This window comes from Anopheles coluzzii, chromosome 2 (genome assembly GCF_943734685.1).
Source record: "Anopheles coluzzii chromosome 2, AcolN3, whole genome shotgun sequence".
In the NCBI taxonomy this organism is placed as follows: Eukaryota; Metazoa; Arthropoda; class Insecta; order Diptera; family Culicidae; genus Anopheles; species Anopheles coluzzii.
In genome coordinates this window covers 51,863,462-51,889,607 of record NC_064670.1, presented here as the reverse complement: position 1 = coordinate 51,889,607, position 26,146 = coordinate 51,863,462, and the positions used below count along the sequence as shown (strand labels likewise).

At 43.2% G+C, this 26,146-nt stretch overlaps 1 protein-coding gene across 2 annotated transcripts in view; it reads left to right on the top strand.

The window, feature by feature from the left end:
- Positions 1 to 19,762, top strand: part of LOC120952722 (sodium-dependent phosphate transporter 1-A) — a 45,740-nt gene extending 25,978 nt beyond the window's left edge. The window contains exons 1-7 of one of the 2 annotated variants that reach the window (XM_040372192.2): positions 1,909 to 2,231; positions 11,099 to 13,031; positions 13,107 to 13,532; positions 13,634 to 14,216; positions 14,364 to 14,735; positions 14,814 to 14,999; positions 15,084 to 19,762. In XM_040372192.2, coding sequence (XP_040228126.2) covers positions 12,839 to 13,031; positions 13,107 to 13,532; positions 13,634 to 14,216; positions 14,364 to 14,735; positions 14,814 to 14,999; positions 15,084 to 15,381 — 2,058 coding nt within the window. In that variant the 5' untranslated portion in view covers positions 1,909 to 2,231; positions 11,099 to 12,838 and the 3' untranslated portion in view covers positions 15,382 to 19,762. Of the gene's footprint in view, positions 1 to 1,908; positions 2,232 to 11,098; positions 13,032 to 13,106; positions 13,533 to 13,633; positions 14,217 to 14,363; positions 14,736 to 14,813; positions 15,000 to 15,083 lie in introns of those variants that run through there. The other variant, XM_040372193.2, reaches the window with a different exon arrangement.
- Positions 19,763 to 26,146: the final 6,384 nt, after the last annotated feature.

The following is a 26,146-nucleotide window of genomic DNA, read 5'->3' as shown; positions in this document are numbered from 1 at the left end:
TTAGTTACCAGACGGACCACGTCTTACGCCGCGCTGCATGTGAGAAGCACGTGAGTTGTTGGTAATGGTGTATGATTCGTGTTCACACCCAGGCCGGGTTGAAATACTGTTCTCACGCACATACTCGCACTCGTACAAACGAACCACGATCCTATCCGCTTCCGATCGGTGACGTTGTACCCCCCTATTTTCGACTACGATGAACCTCGTCCGACTGCTCGAACAACGAAGCATTGTGGATCAGCCAGTGGAGCAGATTAGTCGTTGATGTTGTATCGCCCCTCGCTGTAACCGGATTTTATCATTTTCTTCGCGAGAAGCTGGCCGCGCGAAGAACTCGCGAATTCGCAATTTGTTTCACGCTAGCGGGGTGCCTCTGACCAGTCAAACGCTTTGTCGCGAGGATGAGGAAGGCTACCGAGCAGTGCCAGTGGTGGTGTCTCCCTTTTGGCAAATATTTGCGCATGGTGGTCGTCCGGTCGCCCAACCGCTGAGAGCGAGAGAAGAGGGTACGACGTCCCATGGCTCGCCTGCTCTACACTTCGAGGTTTTGGTGAAGGTTGAAGCCTGAAGCGAGACGGTGGTGAGGAGGTGGGGTGGAGACGAAGGAAAAGAAGAACCAGGAAAGGGCTTGAAGTAGGTGGGAAGGGGGTGGGGAGGAGGTTGAAACCTGCTACACAGAGGGTGAACTTTGGGCATTCCATTTGACCGAAGCGAAACGCAATCTGTGTGAGCCTCTCCTACCAACCCGTCCCTTCTTGAGACGGTTTTTCCCCAAAAAGTGACTTCCTCCAACCAAAACACCCTCGCTTTCTTCCCCGTCAAAGGTGTTCGCGACTCATTCGCGAGTGTGGCGCAGGTTATCACAGGTACGTCTATCGCTCCACGCGGGTAGCACCACTTTCCTGCGCTCCGTCGAAAAACGTGCTTACGTAGGAATCTTCGCAGAAGCAAAATTACGCATGCCGGCCGGTTGCGCTTGATGGAAAAAGAAAGAAAAAAGTGAAGAATGAAAGAGAGAAAAAGAGAGAAAAAGAGAGAAAAAGAGAGAGAGAGAGCAAGAGAGTTCGACATTGGGCCAACGTGTTCTGCGGTGGGGTTGCAAAAAGGGCAATGCGAAGGAACATGGGTAGCACCCCCCGTCCCGACGTTCACGTTTCTTCCGCAACCCTCCTTTTCTCGGGGTTCTCTCTGCGGTGCTTTGCGCGTTTTTTGGGGTGTTAGTGAGTGCAAAATACGCGCGAAGGCAAAATACGCCAATGTTTGTGGAAGCCGACAACGCGCCGCGTAGTGATGGGGTGACGGTTGGACCAGGAAAGGGAACTGGCGGCTCAAGGGATGGAAGACCACTCTGCCCCCCCCCCCCCCACCCCACCTCCTACCTCCTGTTTCGGTGCCTGTCAAACAACCCCCCGCGCAGTGCGACTGCGCGATCCGCTTACGTCGGCATGATGTTGGTGATACGTAGAAAGAAATAATATTAAATAAAAAATCCACACACACTGCCACCAGACTCGGCTCTCGGGTGAATTTGAACGTAATCGGACGGTGCGCGCGATCCGCATGGCATTGTGCGGCCCCCTCGACAAACACACAAACACCAGCGGGCTATAGGGGCAACTTCGTGGCACCCTCCGAGCCTCTAGATCGCGTTCCTCCCCGGACCCCGCGAGGTACAGTTCCGCGGTAGGTTGTTTTACCACCACACAATCACCGGTCGTCGGGTCGCGTTCGTCGTCGTAGTCGTCGTCGTGTTTCCTCCCGTCCGCAATGTCGGTACTCTGCTGGTCTATGTGCGGCAATGGAGGACGGGGAAGGAGTAGCGCCAGCGCGCGGTATCGCCGGTCCCTTATGGTAGCGGCGCGGTGAGGCGATTCGAGCAGAAGTTGAATAAAACCAAATATATACTGCTCGAATGATTCAGTCTTCAGACAGTGGTGCTGATTGATTACGAGCCGCCAGTGCAGTAGCGGGTGCGCGTGCGCAAGCTCTCGGTGTGTGACTCTTTCTCACTGACCGTGTGGTTAGAGCAATTAGTTTTTGTTGTTCCGGGACAAACGCGAAAACGGACGGGAATACACGCAACCGCGTGCTGCAGTTTGTTTTCGTGCGCAGACAGACGACGGTTCAGACGAGGTTCTCGCTCGCGTTTGTCAGTTTACATCGGTTTCCGGTGTCGAGCGTGTCTACCCAACCGGAAAAGGCGCCGGCGGAAAGTGAGACACACAAAAGTGAGTTTTTAACTACCTTCCTACAACAATAGCAGCAGCACGATCGGTTTGCGGATTTTGCAGTTTGCAGCTGCTCAGCAAATGGCAATCAATTCTTGCCGATTTCGATCTTGATCCATCTTGACGGCGAATAAGGGGTGATTGTCAGCGATTCGCAAGTATTGTGTAATGTATCAGTGTCTAGCAGTTAGAGAAGACGAACCGCAGAACCGATCGGCTCGACTACGCACCAATACCGGGCGGTAGCAGCAACAGCAGCAGCGGTAGCAAACGTGCTCATCTTCCGAACGTGCTGTACAATCCTCAAGGTTTTTTTTGTCGCTTTTCTATTTAATGTAGTTACGCGTTTGGTAGCAGAAATACCTCGATGACTACGACTACGCGCCAGCACGTGGCTACAATGCGCAAACTAATGCACGCTTTCGGTCTCTGCGTCACCAGAACGGCTTTGCTGCGGTGTTCGCTTCAGCACCTTTTTCAGCCAGTTTCGACAAAAGTGGGTGTTGGTGGTGTGCGTTTGTGTGTGGTGTTGTCGTGCGTTCTAATAAAAGGACAAGAAGAATTTGTTCTGGAAACTGCCTAGTGTGTCAACCGTTTCTGAAACCCAACCCAGTCGAGAGTTCGAGTAGAAAGCGGTGTACGGTGACCTTGTCTAATCAGCAAAATTTTGTGAATCCATCCATGTGTAGGGGTCGAAACGCGAGGAGCCGTAATGTAGCTATCCGTTACTGAACAATGAAATTACAGTGGTAGAGGATGAGTAGTGAAATTAAATAGTAGTACTGCATTATGGTACAATGATAAGCACATTGCCATTGCTACTGGCAGATTGTGGTATGGCAATACGGCGATAGTTCCCAGGTAGCCGTATTAGTTTGTCTTTCAATGAGGGGATGCTTCAACTTTACATTCACCTCTCTGTTTAGTGTGTACCTTCCGTGCAAGCAAGCAAAAATGGCGCGCAATCTCATCATCGTCGCTGAACTGCGCGCGCACGTGGCAACCTGAAAACATACTCGCGTTTCGTTGGCTTATCTGTCCGTGCCGATGATTCCATGCAAGCAGAGGACCTGGACTTCTTGTAATAGATGTGTTCATCAATGAGTCAAGAATCAAGTGTGACAAGTAGACTATAGCAACTATAGTAGACTATAGTGAAACTTTCTTGGTTTCTGGTTTATTTGATTTCAATCTTCATATAGCACCTTGTTTGGGAGCATTTTAGCGAATCACTCCTAAGCGTCGTTACTCTACTGTTCATTGACACTAACTGTAGCGTGTTCTGTAATGATTATATGCCAAACAATTTATTGGAAAACATCGTTCGTTATAGCCACCAGGCAGTTAACCTGTAGTTGATAAGAGTTTGGTGTTTTGCAAACGCGATTACGCTAATGTTTGAAACGTGTTGTGTTGTGTATCGAATGCGTCGATTGCTAAAAGACCTGAATTGATCAAAAAGTGCTGACTGCTCTATATTGTGGTAGCTATTTCTGTATTTGTCGGTCGATAGCAAAAGGGGTTTTCCATCTTTCTTTCTTTTATTGCAATTGTTGTCCTGTCAGACTTATTATTTGATCAAAACGAGCTACCTTTTAAATTCTTCATTTTGGTTCACGTTACAAAATGTCGCTGACGGGGTGTCTTAAAGCACACTCCGCTCTAGCTCCACTGTATTTGTTTGTCGCCTTTTTGTCACATAACAGTTGTTTCCTCGTGTGCTTCCATTACTACCGTTCGGCTTTACTCTCGTCTGTGCTGTGTAGTGCAAAATTTTTGAATGAGCAGTTTCTTTGAAAATGGTACGTCAATCAATCACGCGTTTGTCGCGTGAAGCTTGAATGGTTGGTCAGATGGGTCAAACGATGGTGCGTGGGTGGCGTGGCGTATGGGTTCTAGTAAAGAGCTGCAAAAACTGTTGCTCACATAGATTTTTACGGCACACTCACATGAACCTGCTGATGCCGTCGTGTAATTGCTTTTTGTTAGTCTCTTTCGTTTTGAGAAATCTTTTGTTTGTGCATATTTCGTTGAAGCAAGATGCTATAAAGTACAGCTTTCTGCACCCCCAAAAATTGTCCCGCCACAAAAAAGTTAAGCAAAATTTTATCTGTTCGGCGAAAAATTGGCGCATGTGTTACTTTATCCACTCACTCACTCGCGAGGAGAGGATGTTGGCGTTTTTTGCTGTCACGTTGATACATCGACTGCTTGATACTGATTTATTTGATCATCTTTACTTCTTGGCCCAACAGTGCTGTGCAAGTTGGGTAAGACATTTTGGGGGATGTTTTAATTACGTCTCTACAAATACTCTGCGTTTGCGTATGTGTGTTATTCTTGTACACGTAAATTAGTACCATACACGTAGCAAGTTATTTAAAAGACAATATAACAAACGATCGAAATCAATCTTAGAAGATTACGCTTCGGTTTATTTATGTTTCTTGTCGTTGGATGCCATACCATTTAACAGTAGTAAGAAATACAACTTGCCAAAATAGTATCAATAAATAATACATTTTCAAAGTCTTTGGTGTTTAGTACCTCTGCAAACCATTCCCGGTAATTAGTTACTAAGAACGATCAAGTACCTGTCTTTAAGACCTTCAAATCATGTTCCTTTACTTAAGCCTCTTTACGATTTATTGGATGACTATATTTTCAGAGTTGGCTGATGTGCATATGACCACATTTCCACGTTTCATAGCCATAAATCTGTCGCTGCCTAATCAAAATCAGAATTGTGCACAGCTTAGCAAGATAAGGATTGCCATTTTGTGACGCAGCATATGGCCAGGAGAGAGCCGCCCAACCTAAGGTATCGCATACGCCAGCGTACGCGTACTACCCTATCAAAGCTAACCTTTAGCCTAACCGCGAAGAGAGCGAGAGAAAGACAACCATTTCCTTTGCACACCCTTTGCTCCCCTGTTCGGTCCATTTTGGGGTGGGTTTGGAACAATCGGTACCGGTACTAACGGCCAGTACTTTAGCCAGTCTCTGTCAGTAGTTCTTGCCTGATGCCTGGGGGTGTTGCCATTGTGTGGCTGGGCAATGGGCTGGGGCGATTCTGGTTCTACATTACTGGATACTTGTCAGAAGCGGGCGGCTTTGCTGCACATTCCTAGTTTGGTGTTGGCCTATATCCTCGTTCAGCCCGCGGCTCACCAACGTGTTGTGGCACTTCTTTTAACCTTGAAATCCCGGCGTAGAAAGTGATCTAGCCAGCCGCTAGCGCACAACCTACACGATACCGCATGTGCCACCGCCGCCCTGGCTGCAAGGTGCGGGGAGCTTTAATCAATTTGCTCTAGATTGGAGGGCGGGCACATTTGCCATTAAACCAGTTAGTTTACCAACCTGGCACTAGCGGGACTAGGTATCTGGCCTGTTTTTTTTGTTTGCCTCGGACGGTTGGAATCTGGTCTTGATCTTGTCCCGATTTACATTAGAACGGTGTCTCATGTTTTGATATCAAAAGACCATATCTTGGCATGCTCACCCGTTTGCGCCCCCAACGAGCTTAGTGAATACACTACCCACCTTGAATGGTGGTGATCTAGCCGGGTGCGACTTGCATGCCCTGCCTCCCACCACTCCCAACAATGACAAAGTGCTGGTCAATTCGTGCCCTGCCAATAGTATGGTCACTATAGGCTTTTGGTTGTGCCGTGGGAGTCGTTCTAGTCCTGATCCGGGTCCGCAGCGGGAGGAAAGGTCCCACGAAAGACCTTGCCATTTTTCTCCAGCAGGAAATATAGGAAATGCACGGGCGGGGTGGCTCGGGCGCACACCACTCACCACGCTTCTATCGCCGCATGATGTGACAAAGCGGAGTAAACCACGTTAGCTTATCAGCATCAGCAAGTTGCCACACCTAAAGCAGGCTGTTGGGGTATATCTTTTCATTTTTTTGCTAACTGGAACCTTCCACGTTTTTCTTTCTTTTTTTTTTTTGCTGAATCGAAAATAGGACCCTTGTTGTTGTTCAATCAATTTCCAAACAAACGCGCTATGTGGCCCGTTGCTGCTGCTGCAACTCGTATCATTAGTGCGCAGATATGCTATCGCCACATGGTTCGGAGCAATTTCGCAATACCTCAGTCGGTACAAAAATTCGATGACGCTTTGAGTTAATTATCACATTTATGTCTCGTTCGTGACGGCTGGTATGGGTTGGGGAGTTTGGTTTTTCTTTCTCATTGTCCGCAGAGTACCACTTTTCGATATCTCATTTTTCATAGATAACGTGCAAAGATATACCCGTGTACAGCAATACTGGAATACACGGTGCGGAAAGGGGCAATCATTTCATTCGATTTACACCGACCACGGCAAATTGTATTATTCTGTCGTGTTTTATTTTGTGCTGTTATAATGAAAATGTTTTTTTTTTAATAATTGAAAACTGTTCCCTGTTTTGATACTACAATTGACGAGGCTTTTTTCAGAAGCGGAAGTTTGTGGTTACATTTATTCGTTGTTGTTAGTTTTGGTAGCGTATCGTACCGCGTCCCGCAATGCGCAGCATTGCGACAGTTTGACGGATAGTGATAAACAAATGTAATATCATTAATTATACCTGCTAACCATGAAGAGCATGTGTGTGTGTCCGTTCTGTTGTAACTACAGCTTATCTTTCAGCTTAAGGGTTTGTTTATAAAGTAGAGACAGAAACACATTTTTCATTCACCCTTTTCCACCGTATACATACGAAGCTGCTGTTAGTCAGAATAAAAAAGTAGAATATGAATATAATTATTACATATAATGTAACATATCTTAAATACTTCAGTGTAAAGATACTTATTCTACGCCAAACACGGTACATTTGAATGATGTAACAAAACATCTCATTCTGTACATCCAGCTCATGTCAATAAAATCAATGTGAATCTTTTTGTGTGGTTTTGATTGGATAAATTACCTAATTGTAGTTGATTACCATCTGGAATTGATTTTATACTTGGGTTGAGGGTGTATCTGTCATTCTTCTACCTTCCAGCAATTGAATGATGCTTTACACATCGAACAGCGGTGCCTAACGAGTTTACTGCCAAATGACATCATTTATTGTCTGGTGTGTACGGGAAATGAGCTGCTCTTCCATTAGAGCATTGTAATGCGGACAGTGCGACATTGTCATACAGAACGCTTTGTCTGTTTAAAACTTTTTATTCAGATTTGAAGATTTGTGTCATTAACTTACACTATCATTTTTATTAGATGTACCATGATTCTACCTTCTGAGCTCTAAGTTCCAGTGAACTCAATCGAAAAAGCAGAAATTTACACCCAAACGGCAAAGTTTGACGTCACCGGAAGTGACGGAAGGAATAACAAATACTAAGAAAGACAGCAGGAATGTTAGCAGAATCACTGGATCCGGTTACGCACAACAAATGTCCAGAGAGCGGGGCAGGCTCAGTATATTTAGCATCTCTCTGTACGGTTTGGTTTCGGATGTTGGCAACTGTCGCATCTTCTCAAACTCAACCGACAGACGATCGTGACTCTATCATGACCATTGACGGGGAGAGTACATGGCGGGCGCAAATTGTGTCATGATCAAGTTGCGCTATTTCTTCGCTGTCCGTTTTCCTGACAAGGAAGGCCATCGTGGTTTTGTCTCAGGCGGCGACAGTGACATTTGGGTCCGGAAGGACGATTATCAATAGTGTGCAGCAAAACCTGTTTGCTACACTGTCCATCATCTTTTTGCAGAATTAATTGTGAAAAATTGCTATTTAATGACTACAAATTTAATGTGCAAGTAACCAAGAAGGTGAAGAAACAAGTTTGTGTCGGATGGTTGTTTCCATTGGAATATGAATGTATCTCTTGATACATCGAACTACACATTGAAGAGTTTAAGCAATAAGGAAAAAGTTGTATGCTAAACTTCACCTATCTCAAGAATATTTCATCGTTGATGGTGGGATCAAGGTTTTAGCCTCTTGTGTTCGGTTTTAGGAAGTTTAAAATAAGGGTTAATTGATAGGAAAAGACAGAATAATCAATAGTTAACCCCCGGTTAAAGCAAAATATTGTGCGGACCATGTTGGAATTAACGCAACGTTGCTTGACCATCGAAAAAGGCTGGAGGTATGCGATCTTCCTATGGACAGCCAAAAGCAGAAACGTTATACGTGTAAAGGAAGAGGCGAGTTTTGAGAGAAAGCAGGAAACGTGCAGGTCGAAGATCGCGTGTCGTCTTAAAATATAACCCGTTGGCGGTGTATGTGGGTATTTTGGACGCAAAAAAAAAACTAACGTTTTTTTTGGCAAAAATAAAACATACCAAATAAAGGGGTGTGTAGTGGGGAAACGGTATGAAAGGATGGACACTTTTTTTCAGAAAGAGACTCGGTAGATCATCTGATGCTTTTAGAAATATTGAATGTTTAGGTTGGTTTTGAGAGTAAACTGTAGGAAATAAGTTCTTAATAAATCATGCATTTTAATTTTTAAACTGTTAAAATTCTACTCAGATATACTGTTTGATGGGAAGAAAAAAGAAAAAGAAAGAACGGAAATTTATTTGAAATTAGGTCATATATTTATAACCATCGTGCATGGCTTTGGCATGAATGTGCACATGCTACGAAAAGTTACCTGTTTCGTTTTATGACCACCAACAGTTGCGAAGTGATAAGAACTGTGAGTGATGGGTGAAATGAAATAATTTAATTTTAGACTAGAACATAACAAAGTTTCATGTAAAACCAACGCAAAGAAATGAAAGCAGCTTGAATCGAAGTAGATGAAAAAACAGACAGCGATAATGGTTTTTATTAAAAATAAGTCAATCTAGGTTATCTCCCGCCACACAAGGGTAGATTTATTTGCTGTGATTTGGTTTATTTGTTCAAGTTGTCTTCATTTCAGGACTTATTTTCTTCAATTAGATTCTGTATGATGCAATAGTCCATCTATGATGAAGGAGGAAATGTACATGATCTCCTGGAATTGGGCAGTGATTTTTGATGTTTACTACAAACCATGATTCATTTTTGACACATGATCGATGTTATGTTTTGTTCACTGTCACTGTGTGATGCCAAACAAATGTGCCAAGAAAAGGTATCCGACTTGTGCGGAAATAGACCACAAAAGCTATTCAAATTAATAAAAAGATTCTTCTAAACTACGCTGCAATCGTGTCGAGTCGTATCATCCACTTATAACACTGGCATTGAGACATAAGTGTCTAGACATCAAAATAGAAGCACAACAACGCAAAGCAATGTTTTAAATGCAGACATCTTTAAAAAAAAAACCCTCTCACACACATTTAAGCGCCCCTTTCGTACACTCAAACCCCAAGAAGGCTTTTTCTGGCAGGGATGATGATGGTCGGCAGGCCATCACCCCCATTGCCGCACCCAACAGGGCAGGGGTACGGACGATCACGCGAATCGAGCACGTTATTTATTTTTTACTGCCACCGTCAGCACAGCAGTTCATCTTCGTCGACGTTATAGCATTGCATGTGGTCGCGTGTGTAAAAAGGTCAAATGCGCGAAAAGACGTGTGCGGTATTTAAAGAAATGGATCTTCTCTCACCAACACTATTGCGGGAAAGTGAAACGATTTCACGCACATCGGGGCAATGGTTCATCCATAGACGCGCCAGCACGATTATGGGTGGCGATGTTGTTAATCAAAAGGGGCTTTGTAAAGAAGCAAAGACTTTCGTTCTGTTTCGCCGGTCTCTCCGGCCGGTAATGCATCGCCATGGATTTTTGAGTACAGTTCGAAACTGTTGCTGCTTTGTTGATGATGTGTGCTGGGTACGTAGTAATCGTGGAGGTTACATTCTCCGACAGGGCAAATAAATTCGATTATTTCGCTAAACACTAGTAGCCAAACCAAGCGTGGAGGCGATCCACAGCATTTCGTTCTTGATCATTGCGCACATCCATTAGGAGAAACCTTGACCTCACTTTTGACGTATCTGGAGCCCATCATCAATGGAAAGTGATTGGCCATTTGCTTTTGCGGTACTCAAACTTTTTTCCCTCTATCGTTCAAACGCTATGCTGTGCAATTATATACACTTTATAGTATAGCAGGAAGTGGACCGCGGGCGTCGCAAAAATATATGACGCAAGTAACCTAGAATGAACTGGTTCTGTAAATGTTCTCTCTCTCTCTCTGTCTTTCTCTACGCATACCCCTAGAGTGTAGAGGGCGTTAAAAGTGTTCTGAATGAGCAAAAGTAGCCTGAAAACAAACCGTGGCTAAACGATCCGCCTGCGGCTAATCGGGATTTTCTTAATCGTAAACCAGTTGAAACATTGTAATTGAAGATCAAGTGCATGCCTGATCGCTGAAACTGAGCGATTGAGCAAGTTGAATTTTAACGATCATTGGATTTTATTTTTTACATTTGGTGTGTGAGGGAGGTGGGCAAGTTCAAAACTAAGATGTAGTGAATGTGTAAATGAAGCAAGTAAAGTAATGCAGCTGCACGATTTTGTCCACGGAGAAATAAACATCAAACGTGTAGGCCGGGCTATATTTCACCTGAACTTGACCTTCAAAACGGTTGGTGCGGTTGTGTCCTGTGACAAGGGTGGTCTGAGCTGGCATCAGCTGTGGTGTGGCGTAGCGTTTCGCGATCAAATCAACAATCAACAACCGGATGCACTCTGCATGAAGAGTGTGTTTGCTTAATCTTGGTCAGGCGGGGGATAACACTATCCCGGCGAAAATTATTAAAAAATAATCATGATTAGCTAGTACAATATGTATTTACTATTTATATCATATGATGCTATATAAAATGCATGACTTTCAAAAAGATTGGTATGGTAACTATGGTAACTAATGTTTTGTTCGTTTCTTTTCTATACTTTCAGCAATGATCATACATCTGCAAAGCCACAACAACAAACGGTGAAACTTCGCGTTGATTGTTGATGCAGTGACAAAACATTGTGTAATCAGAAACAACAACGTGTGACGACGATACTTAACGAAAGTCCTGAGAGAAATTACCATTAGAAAAGGAAGCATCCTATCATTTTTTCAAAAGAGTCCTTATCAGTAGTAGACCAGCTCTAGCAGCCAGCGATCACAAACCGGTGCCAGGAGTGGTGTTCACGTTGGGAACACAACGCATCTAGTGGTCTAGTAGGAAGTCCGTTCAGAAGGGAGGAAAAGCTTCTCGAGTAGCTTTCCGTTTCCGGAAGCTTCCGTAAGGGTTAAACCGCAAACCGCGTTCCGCTGCGCAATCTGCTTGTCTCTGGGGCGAAAGCACCACCGACAGCACCCACCTCCAAAACCCACTTTACAAAACGATGGCTGTTTTTACGAAACTCTGCCTACCAGATATTGTCAAATTAAAACGCTAGTTAGTAACCGCTGTCTTGTCCATCTTCGTGCTTGTCGGTGGTCATTACAAGAATTTACTAATTAACGTTTTTAAGGTACAATATCTGCATTCTTGGGTTTTTTCCATTCTTTTTCGTTCACTCGCACATTACTTGTACTTGTACTAATTTAGTTGTTGCTGTTTTGCGTATACATTGTCACACCACCTCCGCTACTTAAAGTACGAACAGCATCTTTGCATCGATTGTGATACTGTTTTGTTTTATTTTCCTCTTTCCCTCGTCTTCTACTAACTGTTGGCAAGAAAGCATCGCTTTCTTTCACTTTCAGTCAATCGTGTGCATTCTGAATTGTTGATCACCTGTTTTTTTATACATTTTTGTGTGTGTGTGGAAAAGTCAGCTTCCATTCTCATCGCTGATTCCGTTACTTAACATATTTTTTTAAAGGTAACTGCTACTTTAAAGTTCACACTCGTATTAGGCATTACTATCAATACTTAATAATTTTAATATTAGTAACGCTTCGAGCACAATCACACTACTGCCGTTGTGTGCTGTGTATGTATGTGTGTGTAGTGAAAACAAACCAACAACAACAGCGTAACACCATTGTTTGAGAACGTTGGTGTGAGCTCGTGAGAAAGTGTCGCATTTTTTGTTCAAGTTTGTGATACACTAATCGCTCTGGACATCATCGTTAGTGTGGTGTGTTGTATAAGAGAGGCTGGAATTTGCAAATTACGTAAGCCCTATTTTCGTGTGAGGGATTGCTTTTAGCTGTGGTGAAGTAACGGAACCATCAGCAACACGAATAAACTTGCGGCTAGCGGGTTGAATAACTTACGAAAAATCGTACTAGAGAAGACATCTTCCTTTTGAACGTGATTTAACAAGACTTGATACACCACGCCGCATACCGTCTGATCGATTTAAGGCAGAAAGCAAAGCTTTTCGTTGTTTGTTAAAAACCAATATCTTGGATTGTAATCTTATTTCTTATTTGCTTTGTACCGCTTGTACGAGCAAGTATTTTAGAAAGACAATTTCTGTTTGTCACTTAGAGAAAAGGTATTCTCACTAAACACACTCCAAATTCGGCTGCCTGATTGGAGCACTGCTATCCAAAATCTAGGGCTCAGTCAGACGACGTTAAAGCTTCAATCCTCAACTCTTCCAATTCTGTCTGGTAGAACACTCTCAAAGTCGATCGTTTAAGTTCGTCGCCTTAAGCAAACCCAAAGCGCATCTTGTAAAGCAAGCAAAATGGATCCCTTTGATCCCGATATTCTGTGGTTGGTGATCCTGGGCTTCGTAATAGCGTTTATTCTGGCATTTGGTATTGGTGCTAATGATGTTGCTAACTCGTTCGGTACGAGCGTTGGGTCGGGCGTGCTGACCATACGTCAGGCATGCTGGTTAGCCACCGTATGCGAAGTGTCCGGCGCTGTTCTCATAGGTAAGGATCGGTAATTGAGTGGTTGGATTCTTTTTTTTATCTTATGTATGATACTATCCGCTCTCTATTTTGCAGGCTACAAGGTGTCCGATACGATGCGGAAAGGTATCCTAGAGGTCGAGATGTACAAGGGTAGCGAAATCGAGCTGATGCTTGGCTGTCTGTCGGCTCTGGGAAGCTCAGCGCTGTGGCTGCTGGTAGCAACGTTCCTTAAAATGCCCATCTCCGGCACACACAGCATTGTTGGATCGACGATCGGTTTCAGCCTGGTAGCCCGTGGCACGCAGGGACTCAAGTGGAACACACTGCTCACGATCGTTGGCTCATGGTTCATCTCGCCCGTGCTGAGCGGTTTGGTGAGCGTGCTGTTATTCTGGATGATTCGCAAATTCATCCTGAACGCGAAGAACCCTCTGCGGGCCGGACTGTTCTCGTTGCCGCTGTTCTATGGCACAACCTTGGCTGTGAATGTCTTTAGTATCGTGCACGATGGACCAAAATGTAAGCAACCATTAGATACATGGTAGTGTGGAATAGCGCTATCGGTAGATGAAGTGGGTGGTGCCGTTTGACACTCACCACGGTAATTATATCGATTCCAGTGCTGTACATGGATAACATCCCGCTGTGGGTGGCGCTTGCGGTCAGCATTACGCTTGGTATCGTCGTGGCAACGCTGGTACAGCTGTTTATTGTGCCGTGGCAAAGGCGTAAGATACTCAACGGCGAGAAGACCCAATTCACGGTCGGCGACTCAGATGGAGATTCGTCATCGAACGGTAGCCCGCGCCGGGCGAAGCGACCGCTCTCTCTGGTGGCCAGCGATGGTAAACCGCTGCCAGCAATTACCGAGACAACCGAGCTGGTTTCACTGTCGTCGCAGCATCAGCAGCAGGCCTCACAAAATGGGTTGGTGAAGAAGCTCTCAAATGAGCTTTCGCCGGGCGGACCCTACAGCTTCAATCCGGAGATTGTTAAGAAGGCAAACAGCTTGCTTGGCGCGCACGACAAAACCAGCTTGGACAACACGGACCTAACGGTGACAAGCCTGAACTACATCGATGAGTTGCAATCGTACCATGGCAATGGACGCTTCCATCTCGGCACGTACTTTGACCGTCGCAACAGTACCAACGTATCGCCGAAATCACCCGACTCGGGACATCTGATCAATGGAGGAATGAAGTAAGTAGTAGTATGGTACTGTGTAAAAAAGAAAAAAATATACATATGCGATGAAGTTGTCTTTCGATTGAATGCTAGACTTTTGAATGCCATTGCAAGAAAGTAGTTGAACAGTATTTCATTTTACCCTACGGTTTCCCTTTTCAGAGAACAACCTACCGTAATCGCACTGCAGAATGGCAAATCACCCACCAGTCCGAAGAGCGACAGTACGCTTCCGATAACCGACTACACGCTAATGCCACAGAACGTGCTGCTGAGCAGCACGGAGCAAGACATCAAAAAGACAGACATGTGCAAGATTGAAGCAGCCGCCGGTTTGGAACATCCGCTCATCAGTGCAACGCTCTCACCCAACTCGAGCAAAGTGCCATTGATTGGTGCGAAGGAAGGCTCCGAGGAGGACAACCGAAGACAAAAGCCGGTCGAAGAGAGCGAAGACGTGTCAACCCTGTTCTCCTTCCTGCAGGTTCTCACTGCTACGTTTGGCAGCTTTGCGCACGGTGGCAATGATGTCAGGTAAGTGTAAACGATGGCTGGCTGGCGTGGTGTGTGGCCAATTCTAACTTCATGTGGTTTATTATGCACGCATTGCAGCAATGCCATTGGACCGCTGATCGCGCTATTCATGATCTATCGCGAGGGTTCGGTGCTGCAAAAGTCGGAAACGCCACTGTTGATCCTGTTGTATGGAGGATTGGGCATTTCGGTCGGTCTGTGGCTGTGGGGTCGGCGTGTGATCGAAACGATCGGTAATGATCTCACCAAGATTACTCCATCGACGTAAGTAGCTGTACCTGCTTGAAAATCCTCCTAATGCTAACATTGTAGCAGCACCAAATTAATGAGTTTTCTGCTTCCTTTCAGTGGTTTTACCATCGAAATCGGTGCCGCCCTGACTGTGCTAATAGCGTCCAAAATTGGTCTGCCCATTTCTACGACTCATTGTAAGGTGGGCTCAGTTGTGTTCGTTGGGCAGGCAAACTCACGGCCAGCGACAGTCGATAGCGGTAAGCATGCGCATCATGCCGTGACTGCGCAACAGAAAGCGGTTGATTGGGGGCTGTTCCGAAACATCGTGTATGCCTGGGTAGTCACTGTTCCGGTGGCAGCCCTGCTGAGTGCCGGTTTTATGGTTGCCCTTCGCGCTATCGTGTTGCCTTAAGAAGTGCGAAATGGCTTTCGCTCCTACAACCAACATCAGAACAGCAATAATTAAGTGACAGAAAAACACAAAATGCAACCGCGCTACGAAATCAAGCGAAGATGGGCAAGAAGTCGGCAGGGCAGCGAAGAAGCCGACAGGCGAAGACACCATCCGGAAATGCTGGACATGCTGGAGTAAGCATTGCGCTACATGCACGTCTGCCACCAGACTCAATCAAGCAAATGCACAACAGCAATTGTTACACTCAGCTAGAGAGAAAAAAAAGGATGCGAGGGGGCTGTTTGCCGTTCCACATCGAAGGTTACACCTATTCTTATCTCCAGAACTTTAGTTACTTAAGCAACCACATCCTTAAGATTTAAGTAGTTTTGTACTGCGATATAATAGTTAGTTCATTCTCATCTCAGAATATGTTTTTCGCGCAACACAACACTAGTCTCCAAAACGAAAAGTTACAGGGTTTTTGGTATACACAACACTTGGGGAGAAAGCTTTATTCAACCATTGGTAAGCTGGTAAAGACTTGCCTTCTAATATGATTGGATGTTTGAAATGAAGCCTTTTTTACCATGTGCGGAGTACTAGCACAGTATCGTCATCATTCATTCATCAGTTAGTTCAAATTTTCCTATAAGTTGTGATTTTATAATTTTTCTCACTAGGTATAGCAGAACAGTTCAATGCTACGGTATATACGCAAAGTGTGCAAGCTCTTACAACAAGCTCAGCAAAGTAAGAATATTACGCATACGCGTTGAATAGGCAGGCGGAAAATCTGTTGCGGGACAAACAGATGACAGAGTGGTCGGATTGTACTAGTTGACAGTTAGTTACTTCAACTGAGGCGTTTGTATTGATTGCACAGCCAGATAGAAGGTATATCAAACGATACACACCTAACAGCAGCACATGGCAGGAAACAAATATCAGAAAAGCATGGTATTGAGGGCGGGAGTAAAATTCGATAACAATTAACAAACAACACAACAAAACACACAACAAAACCATAAACAGATTGTAGAGGTATTGTAATTTACTAATCGTTAGCAGTTAGTAAATAGCAGCTAGAAAAGCTAGTGTAGAGTGAGATCTATGTAGCATTATGAGCCGTGCAGATGAAAGAAAAGATAAACCTATACAAATACCAACCGGCTCAAGAAGAGAGCATAAAAGTGCCGAAACAGGTGCGGCGGAGTACATTAAAACAAAACAGATGAAATTTTGTTCCGTTTTCCTTTCCTCTTTCCGTGCCCCAGACATGATGGTACGTAGTGAAAAGAAATTATCCATCTAAAATGCGATCAGCTGGATTTGGAAATTGAGTGTACGTCTCAATTTCCATGCTCTCCATCCTTCGGTTTGCTATGTTAAACCTCTAACTCCCATCATTGCAAATTTGTCAATTGTGATCATAGTTCATCCTAACATCGGAGGGTGATCGTGGGCTGAATACAATAATCGGAACCACATCTCATACACTAATACCATTTAAACGGCGCAAATCATTTGAACCTCTCACTCGTCAACCATTGACAATGCTAATGCTGCCAAATTGTTGCTTTTGTTTTCACTGATACCATACACTTTACACTAAAGCTCAACGTTACTCGAACGCCAAATTATATCAAATGTCGCAACAGTCGATTGCGATTGAGTTAGCTACCAGGACTTATAGGGCTGCAAATGTCGGGCTACACTGTGACAGTTGACCCTAGTGTGGTGGAAAAGACACAAAGCCGATAAAAACAGTTTTGAGGATCGATCTCCATTGGAAGCTAGTAGTTGGTGTACATGTCTAGGTTGTAAAATCCGATCGCTTCCGCAGCCAAACCATCCTAGGCGCTATATTGTACCGTAGATTCCGTCCTCGAGGAATCCGTGTGAAAGCAACCAAACAAACAAACAAACGTAGTTGTAACTGCATAGTAGTTCATACGAACAATCTGTCTGCAAAACCGTCAGCCTCTACTAATAATACCGTTAGCATTGCTACACTGATCCCAAGGAGAAAAACGTCGATAAAACCCATAAGGTGAAAAGCTCAGCGAATTGCGCATCAGATGCAAAAGTACTTACAAATCTACACGGCCCCCCATCCTAGCATCCTACAAGAGAAGGCAAGTCGATCCAACGCAAAAGAAAAAATACAATTTCAAACCAATATTAGCCAATGTGATTATACAAAAAAAGAGAAAAAAAACTCACCGTAATAGTTAACACACGGCGGTCCTTCGCATCGCCGTGTGTATCGATGTGTGTATTGTTACTGTGTAAAGAGGTGAGTGTGAAGCGGGTGGTGCTAAAACAAAACAAAAAACAAAAACAGAAAACAGAAACTAACTAACACATTAGTTCCCTGCCACCTCCTTGTCATTAGACCGTTGTTAAACATATTACATGTTGAATTGAGGATGCAATTCCTGGATAGCTGCTATGCAGTCTTCATCCTAATGCAATGTTAGTTGAAGAAAACAAAGAAACAAGAAAGCAAACATTTGTCGTTTAGAAAAAAATACTAAAAAACACAAACACACATACACACGCAGTCACAATTCAAAGAAAGACGAATTGAAATTGAAGTAAAAGAAATTAAAGCAAAACAAACATACACTCCAACTACAATATTCTGGATGTTGGGTTACAGAAGTGATAAGTGTAGTGCGATGAGAGTTTCCTTGATCTGACCATCAGGCGAGCATGTCTCAGTAGTATGGCTTTTTCCCGTTACTTAATTATTGCTTTCGGTAGGATTAAGAAGCTTATGTTCTTTTATATTACAAACATTTTTTCAACTAGCGCACAGTTGTATATGATGTAATTGCAATTGTGTGTGTGTTTCTTAAATTACGATTTTATGTTAACTAACGACAGACAGAAGAAAGAGAGTAAACTTTCTCCATGAGACTGCAATGGGAATTTGTTTAAAAATAAACACACAAACAATTCACCTAAACTATGACTCTGAAAATTCTATACATTAGACAAGCGCAACACGTACCATTCGCAGAGAGGGTTTTTTTCTGTAGTGACCAATACGAAGTGCATAGGGCTGCAATGATCTCACACACACACACACACATACACACACACTTCCATACATGCACTAGGAAACATTCATTTTGCAAAATTATGGTGTACTTTTTTAACAACACACCTACAAATAGTAATTTTTCAACGTGTGGCACTGTATTGCTAAAAGAAAACTTACTTGCATGACATGTAGAAGAGCTTCAATAGTAATGAAAGTAGAACGAATTTATGCCTTTTTTATTATTATTGTTTTGCGAAGAGTTTTCTTTTTGAAATAGTAATTGACAGTAAACTGCTAAGCTGTCCCAATCACCCAATTGCGTACCGTACACAGTAGAAGTGCTGAATTCTCCTTCACGACCTAAATCCACCAACCTCGCACGTTACTCCAATACAGTCTTCTTGCTTGCGAAATACGTTCAAGTTTCAAACCCGTGGTACCGATGTGTTCCATCTTTCGTTCTTTCGGTATGCTTTTGAAAGGTTTTTGTTGATATTTCCATTGAAGGTACGATCATTTGTGTTTTAAAACCCTTCGGGAATCCTATAACAAAGCTTCAGCAAAACGAAGAACTCCCAAAGGAATTAGTAGTAATCAGAATGTAAATGTACTAAACAGACAAAACAAAATGTTAGAAACATTATTTCGACGTGTATTTAACAAAGCTCCATCACAATAGAGAGAGAGAGCGAGAGATGTAAAACAACACATATGACCAGGATGAGGACAGAGATACATTGGTAGCAGGAAAGATTAACACAACACAGAAAAGGAAAGCAGATAAAACATGCCCGTACATCTTTCATACCTTGGGAAGTTATACATAATACCGTACGTCAATGGAAGTGTGAAACTGATCCATCAAAACTATTGAGCGTAGGGAAGCGAATGGATAAGCAGAACCTAATTGTTATAGACCAGAAGTAAAGAAAGCTGGGGCAAAGGGACACAACAATACCTGATAGCAAAAGATAACATGTAAGCAAGCAACGAAAAGGAAAAAAAAGTACCGACAGAGTCCGTAGAACATTGTTCTACTAGTAGTGAACATCTTTTGCTGTCGGTAGCACGGTCTTGGTAACATACAATAGCAACAAATATGATGCTTGGGATGAATGGATGAGAAAATAATGGAAACAAAACCGTTGGAACCGTTTCTAACCGTGCGGTGGCAAGTGAGAAAGAGGAGTATGTGTAAGCTGCGTGATTGGGTTAGGAATAGTAACGCAAGGAATTCAACTAATGTGCGAATGAAACCAATGTAAAAGAGCGGAAAAAACCAGTACAAGAATGCAAGAGCTCTCAAAATCAATAAACCTAAGTCTGATACAACAACACGGATGCAAACCATTGACTTTTGCTCCTTTTTTTCTTTCTTTCTTTTTGTATGTTTTCTTCCGAAGACGCAGACGTGAGTTCCGCAACACTGCGAAGTAGTTGCAATAGCGGAAAATAAACAAGTGTTCACTTCCGGGACTGTGTGAGAGAGACAGGAAAAATAAACATTTTTTGACATTTCGTCCCAAAAGTAAACAAATAAATCGGCTACTCGGTTACTGCTTTGATGTCTTTTGGGGATTAATTTGGCCGACGCGGGGTGCGTTATCCCAAGAATTAACATCTAGCAAGCTGTTGTAATTACTGTTTGATCGTATTGTGGCAATTGCATTGCAAAAACTCAGTTGTGCTTACAAGCTTAAACGTGAAGGTTGGGATTCTTTAACAAATGGTAGCCGATTCTGATTGTGTCCGATTTTTGTAGGTTAAAATCTACTTTTGTGCATTATCCATCGGCAAAACAACCGTATGGATTAGTTAAGACGAGTGAACCGTTGATGGGACATATTATGTACATATTATTCACTATGTACATGTAATATGTGCTATCAACGCCCAAATGCGCCATTTTGATGAAGTAAAAAGTTCTTTCATGATGCTAACAAACAATACTAATAATGTACAGCGATAGATACAACTGTTGTGAACGTATCAACTATTTATTAAAGAACAATATACGCCGAAAATCAACGTCTTCTGGCGAGCAGCGATTTTACAATAACTTAGCATTTTATAAATCAAATTTTCGTTACCAATAAACAGCGTCCATTTTCCAGGGTGGCAGTTCCTACCTCTAGCAAAAATGTACAACTGAAAACAGGATCAGAAAATAAAAAACAGCAGTGTAACAGGTGGTAACAAAATTAAAGTATGGCTCCACGCATGAGCCCACTGCTCGCGAGAGCCACTATCAACGTCCGGTGTTGTAAGCGCAACTGCTGGCGACTCCTGGTTCAGTCCCGGCGGGATGGCGGATGTGCTGGATATGGAATCGTCATCCGAGATGGCAGGTAAGTTTGCCTCATCCGTTACCTCATGTATTACTGACTCTTGCGGCACCAATGGTCGTGGCGTAGTGGCTAGTACTTGGGTTTCAGTAGTACTGCTGTGAACTGCTGTTGTTAAAAGTGTCGATGGGGCCGTTACTAACGCAAGGACCGTAAGCGCAAGAGATGAATCCATTGTGCTTGATGACATTGGGGCCTCTGTTGCTTCTTTCGACATCATCTCAATGGTAGCTAGATCGGTCGGTGCAGCAACTTCAAGCGACTCAGCTGCTATGCTGGACACTTCTTCGGCAGAAAACGTAGTGCTTGTGATCGTTGTATCAGCATCAATCTGCTCCCTGGACGAATCCACCACAGCACTCGTTGTTGGTGTTTCAGCAGCCGGTTGTGCAATCTCAATTGTCGAATCTGTCACAGTAACTGTAGCATCCTCTGTTTCACCCGAAGAAACTTCTAAACCGCTTGATAATTCCGTTGTAGTGCTTGATATCGTGTCATCCTGAGAATATTGCCTATTTTCGCTAAAAGAAAATGAATCCGTTGGTGTTACCTCACCACTTTCTTCAAAGATCATGTTGGTGGTTGTTTCTGGGGTGACGGACTGGGGTTCTGTTACCGTAACAACCGCAGGAGCTTTCGTTGTCATTTCAAAGCTACTTGCAACGACCGTTGTGACGAAAGCTACATTATTTTTTTCTGTAATAGAGAAACGTTCTACTGAATCGGTTGTTAACTCTTCGCTATCTTCTCCTTCGGTGGGTATAATTGTTGCGCCTGAAACAGTTAGTTCATGTTGTAATGCAGTCTGCACAACACCTTGGATCGTTGTTGTATGATAAGCTTCAGTTTCTATGCTAGTTACTTGTTCAGTTTGTTCGTTCATCAAGGTGGTTGTATCTGTTATCGCTTCCAACGTAGATAAAGTAGACAATTCAATTGATTCACTAGCTGTTGTTTGGGTCGTATCTCCGGTGAAATCATCGCGGTTAGGATCGGTAACAAGTATTTGTTCAGTTACAGCTTCAGTTACCTGTTCTGCACTTGTAGTGCTTAATACTTCACTATTTAGAGGGAAATTTGTTTCTTCAGTAACATTTACAGCTTTAGTTACCTGTTCTGCACTTGTTGTGTTTAATGCTTCACTATTTAGAGGGAAATTTGTTTCTTCAGTGACATTTAAAGCTTCAGTTACCTTTTCTGCACTGCTTGTGCTTAATGCTTCACTATTTGCTGGCGTAGGGAAATTTGTCTCTTCAGTAACATTTATAACTTCCGTTTTTTCCTCTGCACTCGTTGTGCTGAATGCTTCACTGTTTGCTGGCGTAGGGAAATTTGTCTCTTCAGTAACATTTATAACTTCCGTTTTTTCCTCTGCACTCGTTGTGCTTAATGCTTCACTGTTTGCTGGCGTAGGGAAATTTGTCTCTTCAGTAACATTTATAACTTCAGTTGCCTGTTCTGCACTGCTGTTGATCAATGATTCGCTGTTTGTTATCGTAGGAAAATTTGTTTCTTCAGTGACATTAACAGTTTCTGTTACCTGTTCTATACTGCTTGTGGTTAACCCTTCACTGTATGTTTGCGTAGGGAAATTCATTTCCTCAGTAACATTAACCACGTCTACAATTTGCTCTGTACTCGTTGTGCTTAATGCTTCAATGTTTGTTGTCGTAGGAAAATTTGTCTCTTCAGTAACATTTTGAATTTCAGTTATTTGCTCTGCACTGCTTGTGCTTGGTGCCTCACTATTTGATACCACAGCGAAATTTGTTTCCTCAGATCCATCTACAACTTCTGTTGTTTGCTCTGCACTCGTTGTACTTGGTGCTTCACTACTTGCAACTAGAGGAGAATTTGTTTCTTCAGTAACATTTACTAATTCAGTTACATGTTCTACACTGGTTGTGATTAATCCTTCACTATTTGATACCAAAGGGACATTTGTTTCTGTACTTGATGGGGTAGTAGTGGGCTCATTTTCTATTACGATTTGAGTATTAATTTCAAGCTCTTCTTGCGAAAAAGTGGTTGGGATGGATTGAGTTGTTGTTTGAGCAACGGTAGTCTCTATCTCCACTGTTGTTTTCGCATTATCAACATTTTCTGTTGCCGGCAAAAGGGTAGTCATTGTTTCACGATTCTCAATATCTGAATTAGAGGTACTCGTATTGGATAGAATATTCTCGATTGTACTAACTTCCATCGATGCGGGCATTTCGGTTACAATTGCGTTCACTTCGTTAGCTTCAACCGTATTTACGATTGTTGTTTCTTGCAGATCTGCTCTATCTGTTGTGAACGGTTCAGTTGTCGTGGTTGTTTCACTATTAGCGGCAGTTGTTGTAAACGGTAAAATTGTCGTTTCATCTGTTATCGAATGTTCTGTGCTAGTTACTGGAGCATTTGACTCACTGGTTGGTTCTGGATGTTCGCTTGTAAAGATGCTGCTCTCGAAATCTTCTCGAGTAGTAGTAGTGGCTTCAATGATCGTTTCAGTTGTTTGAATTGAAGCATCAAAACTATCCTCTGTTGATGCTAAATATTCAAGGGTAGTGGTAGTTTCAATATCACTTGTAGTAGATGTCGAACTTTCTAGGCCCATTTCAGTTGAAGTATGCTCGGAAGGAAGCATGAGTGTTGTACTTAACATTTCCACATCCCCCGTAGAGCTCTTTTTAAAACCACTAGCATCAATGTACTCTGTTATAGTTATTGCTGGTACTGTAGTAGCTGTAAAAGATGTTAACGTGATTCCTTCAGCAAGCAGACTTCTGTCCTCTTCTGTCGGCAAAGTAGTTGTAATGACATACATGTCGGTGCTATCAATCAAATTCGATGATATCGATTTTTCCTCATACACACTTTCAGCATTTTTCTCCGTTTCATCATTTGTCGTTGACTGGCTTGGCAATTTTTCCGTAGCTACCACAAGGCTGGTAGTTTCGGGTTGCACAGTTGATGTTTCACTTCTCAAATTAATATTATCACTTGTGGCAGTCGTAGCTTGTGTCGTAGCGGTTTGTTCAGCGTTCGGCGTAACATCAACAATTGGAGTTAACGCGTCGGTAAAATGAGATGTAACTGTATCATCCACGTTCGGTAAATCATTCGATGGAATATCAGTCACTTTAGCCACCGGCTGGGTTCGTTCTGTTGTATTCGTACGTTCGTTCGAATCGGGGGTTTCAGCACTATTTATCTCCGTGTGGCTGGTTACACTGACGTTACGTAGCTGTTGCTCTTCCTCCGACACATCGATTAGCGGATCGATACGATCACCGTCGATCCCGAGATCGGAAAACTCCACCTTATTTACCACATTTGTCCTGTGGAAAGAGTCGAATCACCGTTAGTATTGCTGAAATAACATTCATGAAGGGTACTTTTCACACCAACAAAACTTCACCTTTCGTATAATAAAGGAATTCCGCAAATGAAGTCCACTTTCAGCATCATGTAAAACACCAAAACTGCAAAAAGCTGCATTATTTTTCTGTGTAGTGTAAACAATGTAAAACCACTGCCGGAAACAAGCAATCTATGCGATACAGAAAAACTCTACAACAAAAACGTCTTAATTTATGACATATTCGTTTCACTTGCAGGAGACTAAACGCTCATTCAACGATGCTTAATAGTTGCACCTCACTGCACAAATGAGCAAACTTTCGTGCTGATCGTCCCGTTTTACTTTTATCTCCAATGGTTCGGGGCGTCCCAAAAAGTCGGAGATGGAAGAGAATGAATCAGATTCAAAATTCACCATCCCCGTCAGGCGCCTGTCTGACTGTCGCATCAGGCATTTGCCAATTTTTCCGCTTTTCACTAATGCGATGTAATATGATCGGCAAAAATTAACGACACAGCTATCCATCCATTCCGAGGGTCTCTGGGTGCAGCCAACGGCAACTGACAACTGAATCGTATGGGTCCGGCGTCGATGCCTGCGGTCTGAAATGCCGGTGGCACCGGTCGCGACTCTGAAAACCCCGTACCCCGTTATACTGCCTGCTGATTGATTTTTATCGAACCCCGTACCCGATAGGTGATTAGCTTACCCCTCATGTCCTTCACTGTCTCCCAAACACGATGAACCAAGACCGTACACAAATGAGCGCACGTTTTCACGTGTTGTAATGGAGAACAAGAACAGGTGCCAACGGTTTAGGTGTAGGTGCCATTACTACCGCACCTGTGTAATGAGGTCCTTTACGAACAATGGTGGCAATCTCCCAAGGGTACGCTTTTGGAGTGCTTTCACCCGTTCCGTTGTATGTGTGAGTAAACATGCAGCAGCATGGCGCTTATGTAGCACGGAGGGTAGTCAATATCGTCTGGCAATGTGCGGGACAGGCCTTTCCATTACATATGCTACTCTCGCACTGTCTGCTGCTGTTGTCAGCATTGGATGTCTGTCTGTAAAAAATGCTTCCTAAAAGGTCGGGTGGGCAGCTGTAATGAAATTGGTCGCAATTACTTCCTACTTTGAAGTTCTGTCTTTTAGTCAGACTTTTTTACTTCTTAATTTCGGATCACTCCAAGGAAAGTTTCAAGGACAGCAAATTGCATGTAACATTGTTCTTTGCAGTGAGAGTGCCTTGCAACGTTTGAGCGACGGAATGGGCTCATTTTTTGCTATGTATGTGACATCTATTAGCAATTTGTCACAATGCCGTTCAGTAAAGAGGTGAGTACCACTCCGTTTGTTTCGGGCAATTACTTTTTCATAAGTGCCGGCCGGTAGAATAGGTCGAACGTGATGGGTCTGATCGTGACGTTAAAAAGGTACTAATGTTTGCATCAATCGATTGATTGCTTATAGATTGAAGTTTTTGTCTTCTTGTTTTTTTTGGTTTCATTATCTGCTAACCATTTTCCGTGTCCTGCAAGAGGCTTTCCCCGTTTTCTTTAGCTGACCGGTTACATTCAGGTTTAGTTAACCTTCAGAACAGTTGTTTGTCTGCAATATGAAGGATTGGTGATGGAAGGTACACAATGATCAATAAGTAAACTAAATTACACACGGCTGGATTCGGTTCGCAGATTAAGCAATTTGACTAGTAGTACAGGTGCAAGGCTATTTTTGCATCGACTCTTTTTAACCTCTCGCTACGTGGAAATCAAGAGCCTGGGTCTGGCCGTTGTCAACAAGGCCAAGGTGAAACGGAATTATTTATCTCAATTGTTCTTCATAAATGGTATTGCTGAGGAAAATGGGTCATCTTTAATGGTTGAATCGATACAACAAAGATGTATATGTCATTAGACTGTTTTAGGTGATAATCAATCCCGGAAGAAAACACTTGTGTACATTTCTAAGTCATCACAACACATAATAAAATGAGTCATTTGGGCCAAGCGTTGTTATGGTTGGAATATACAGGCG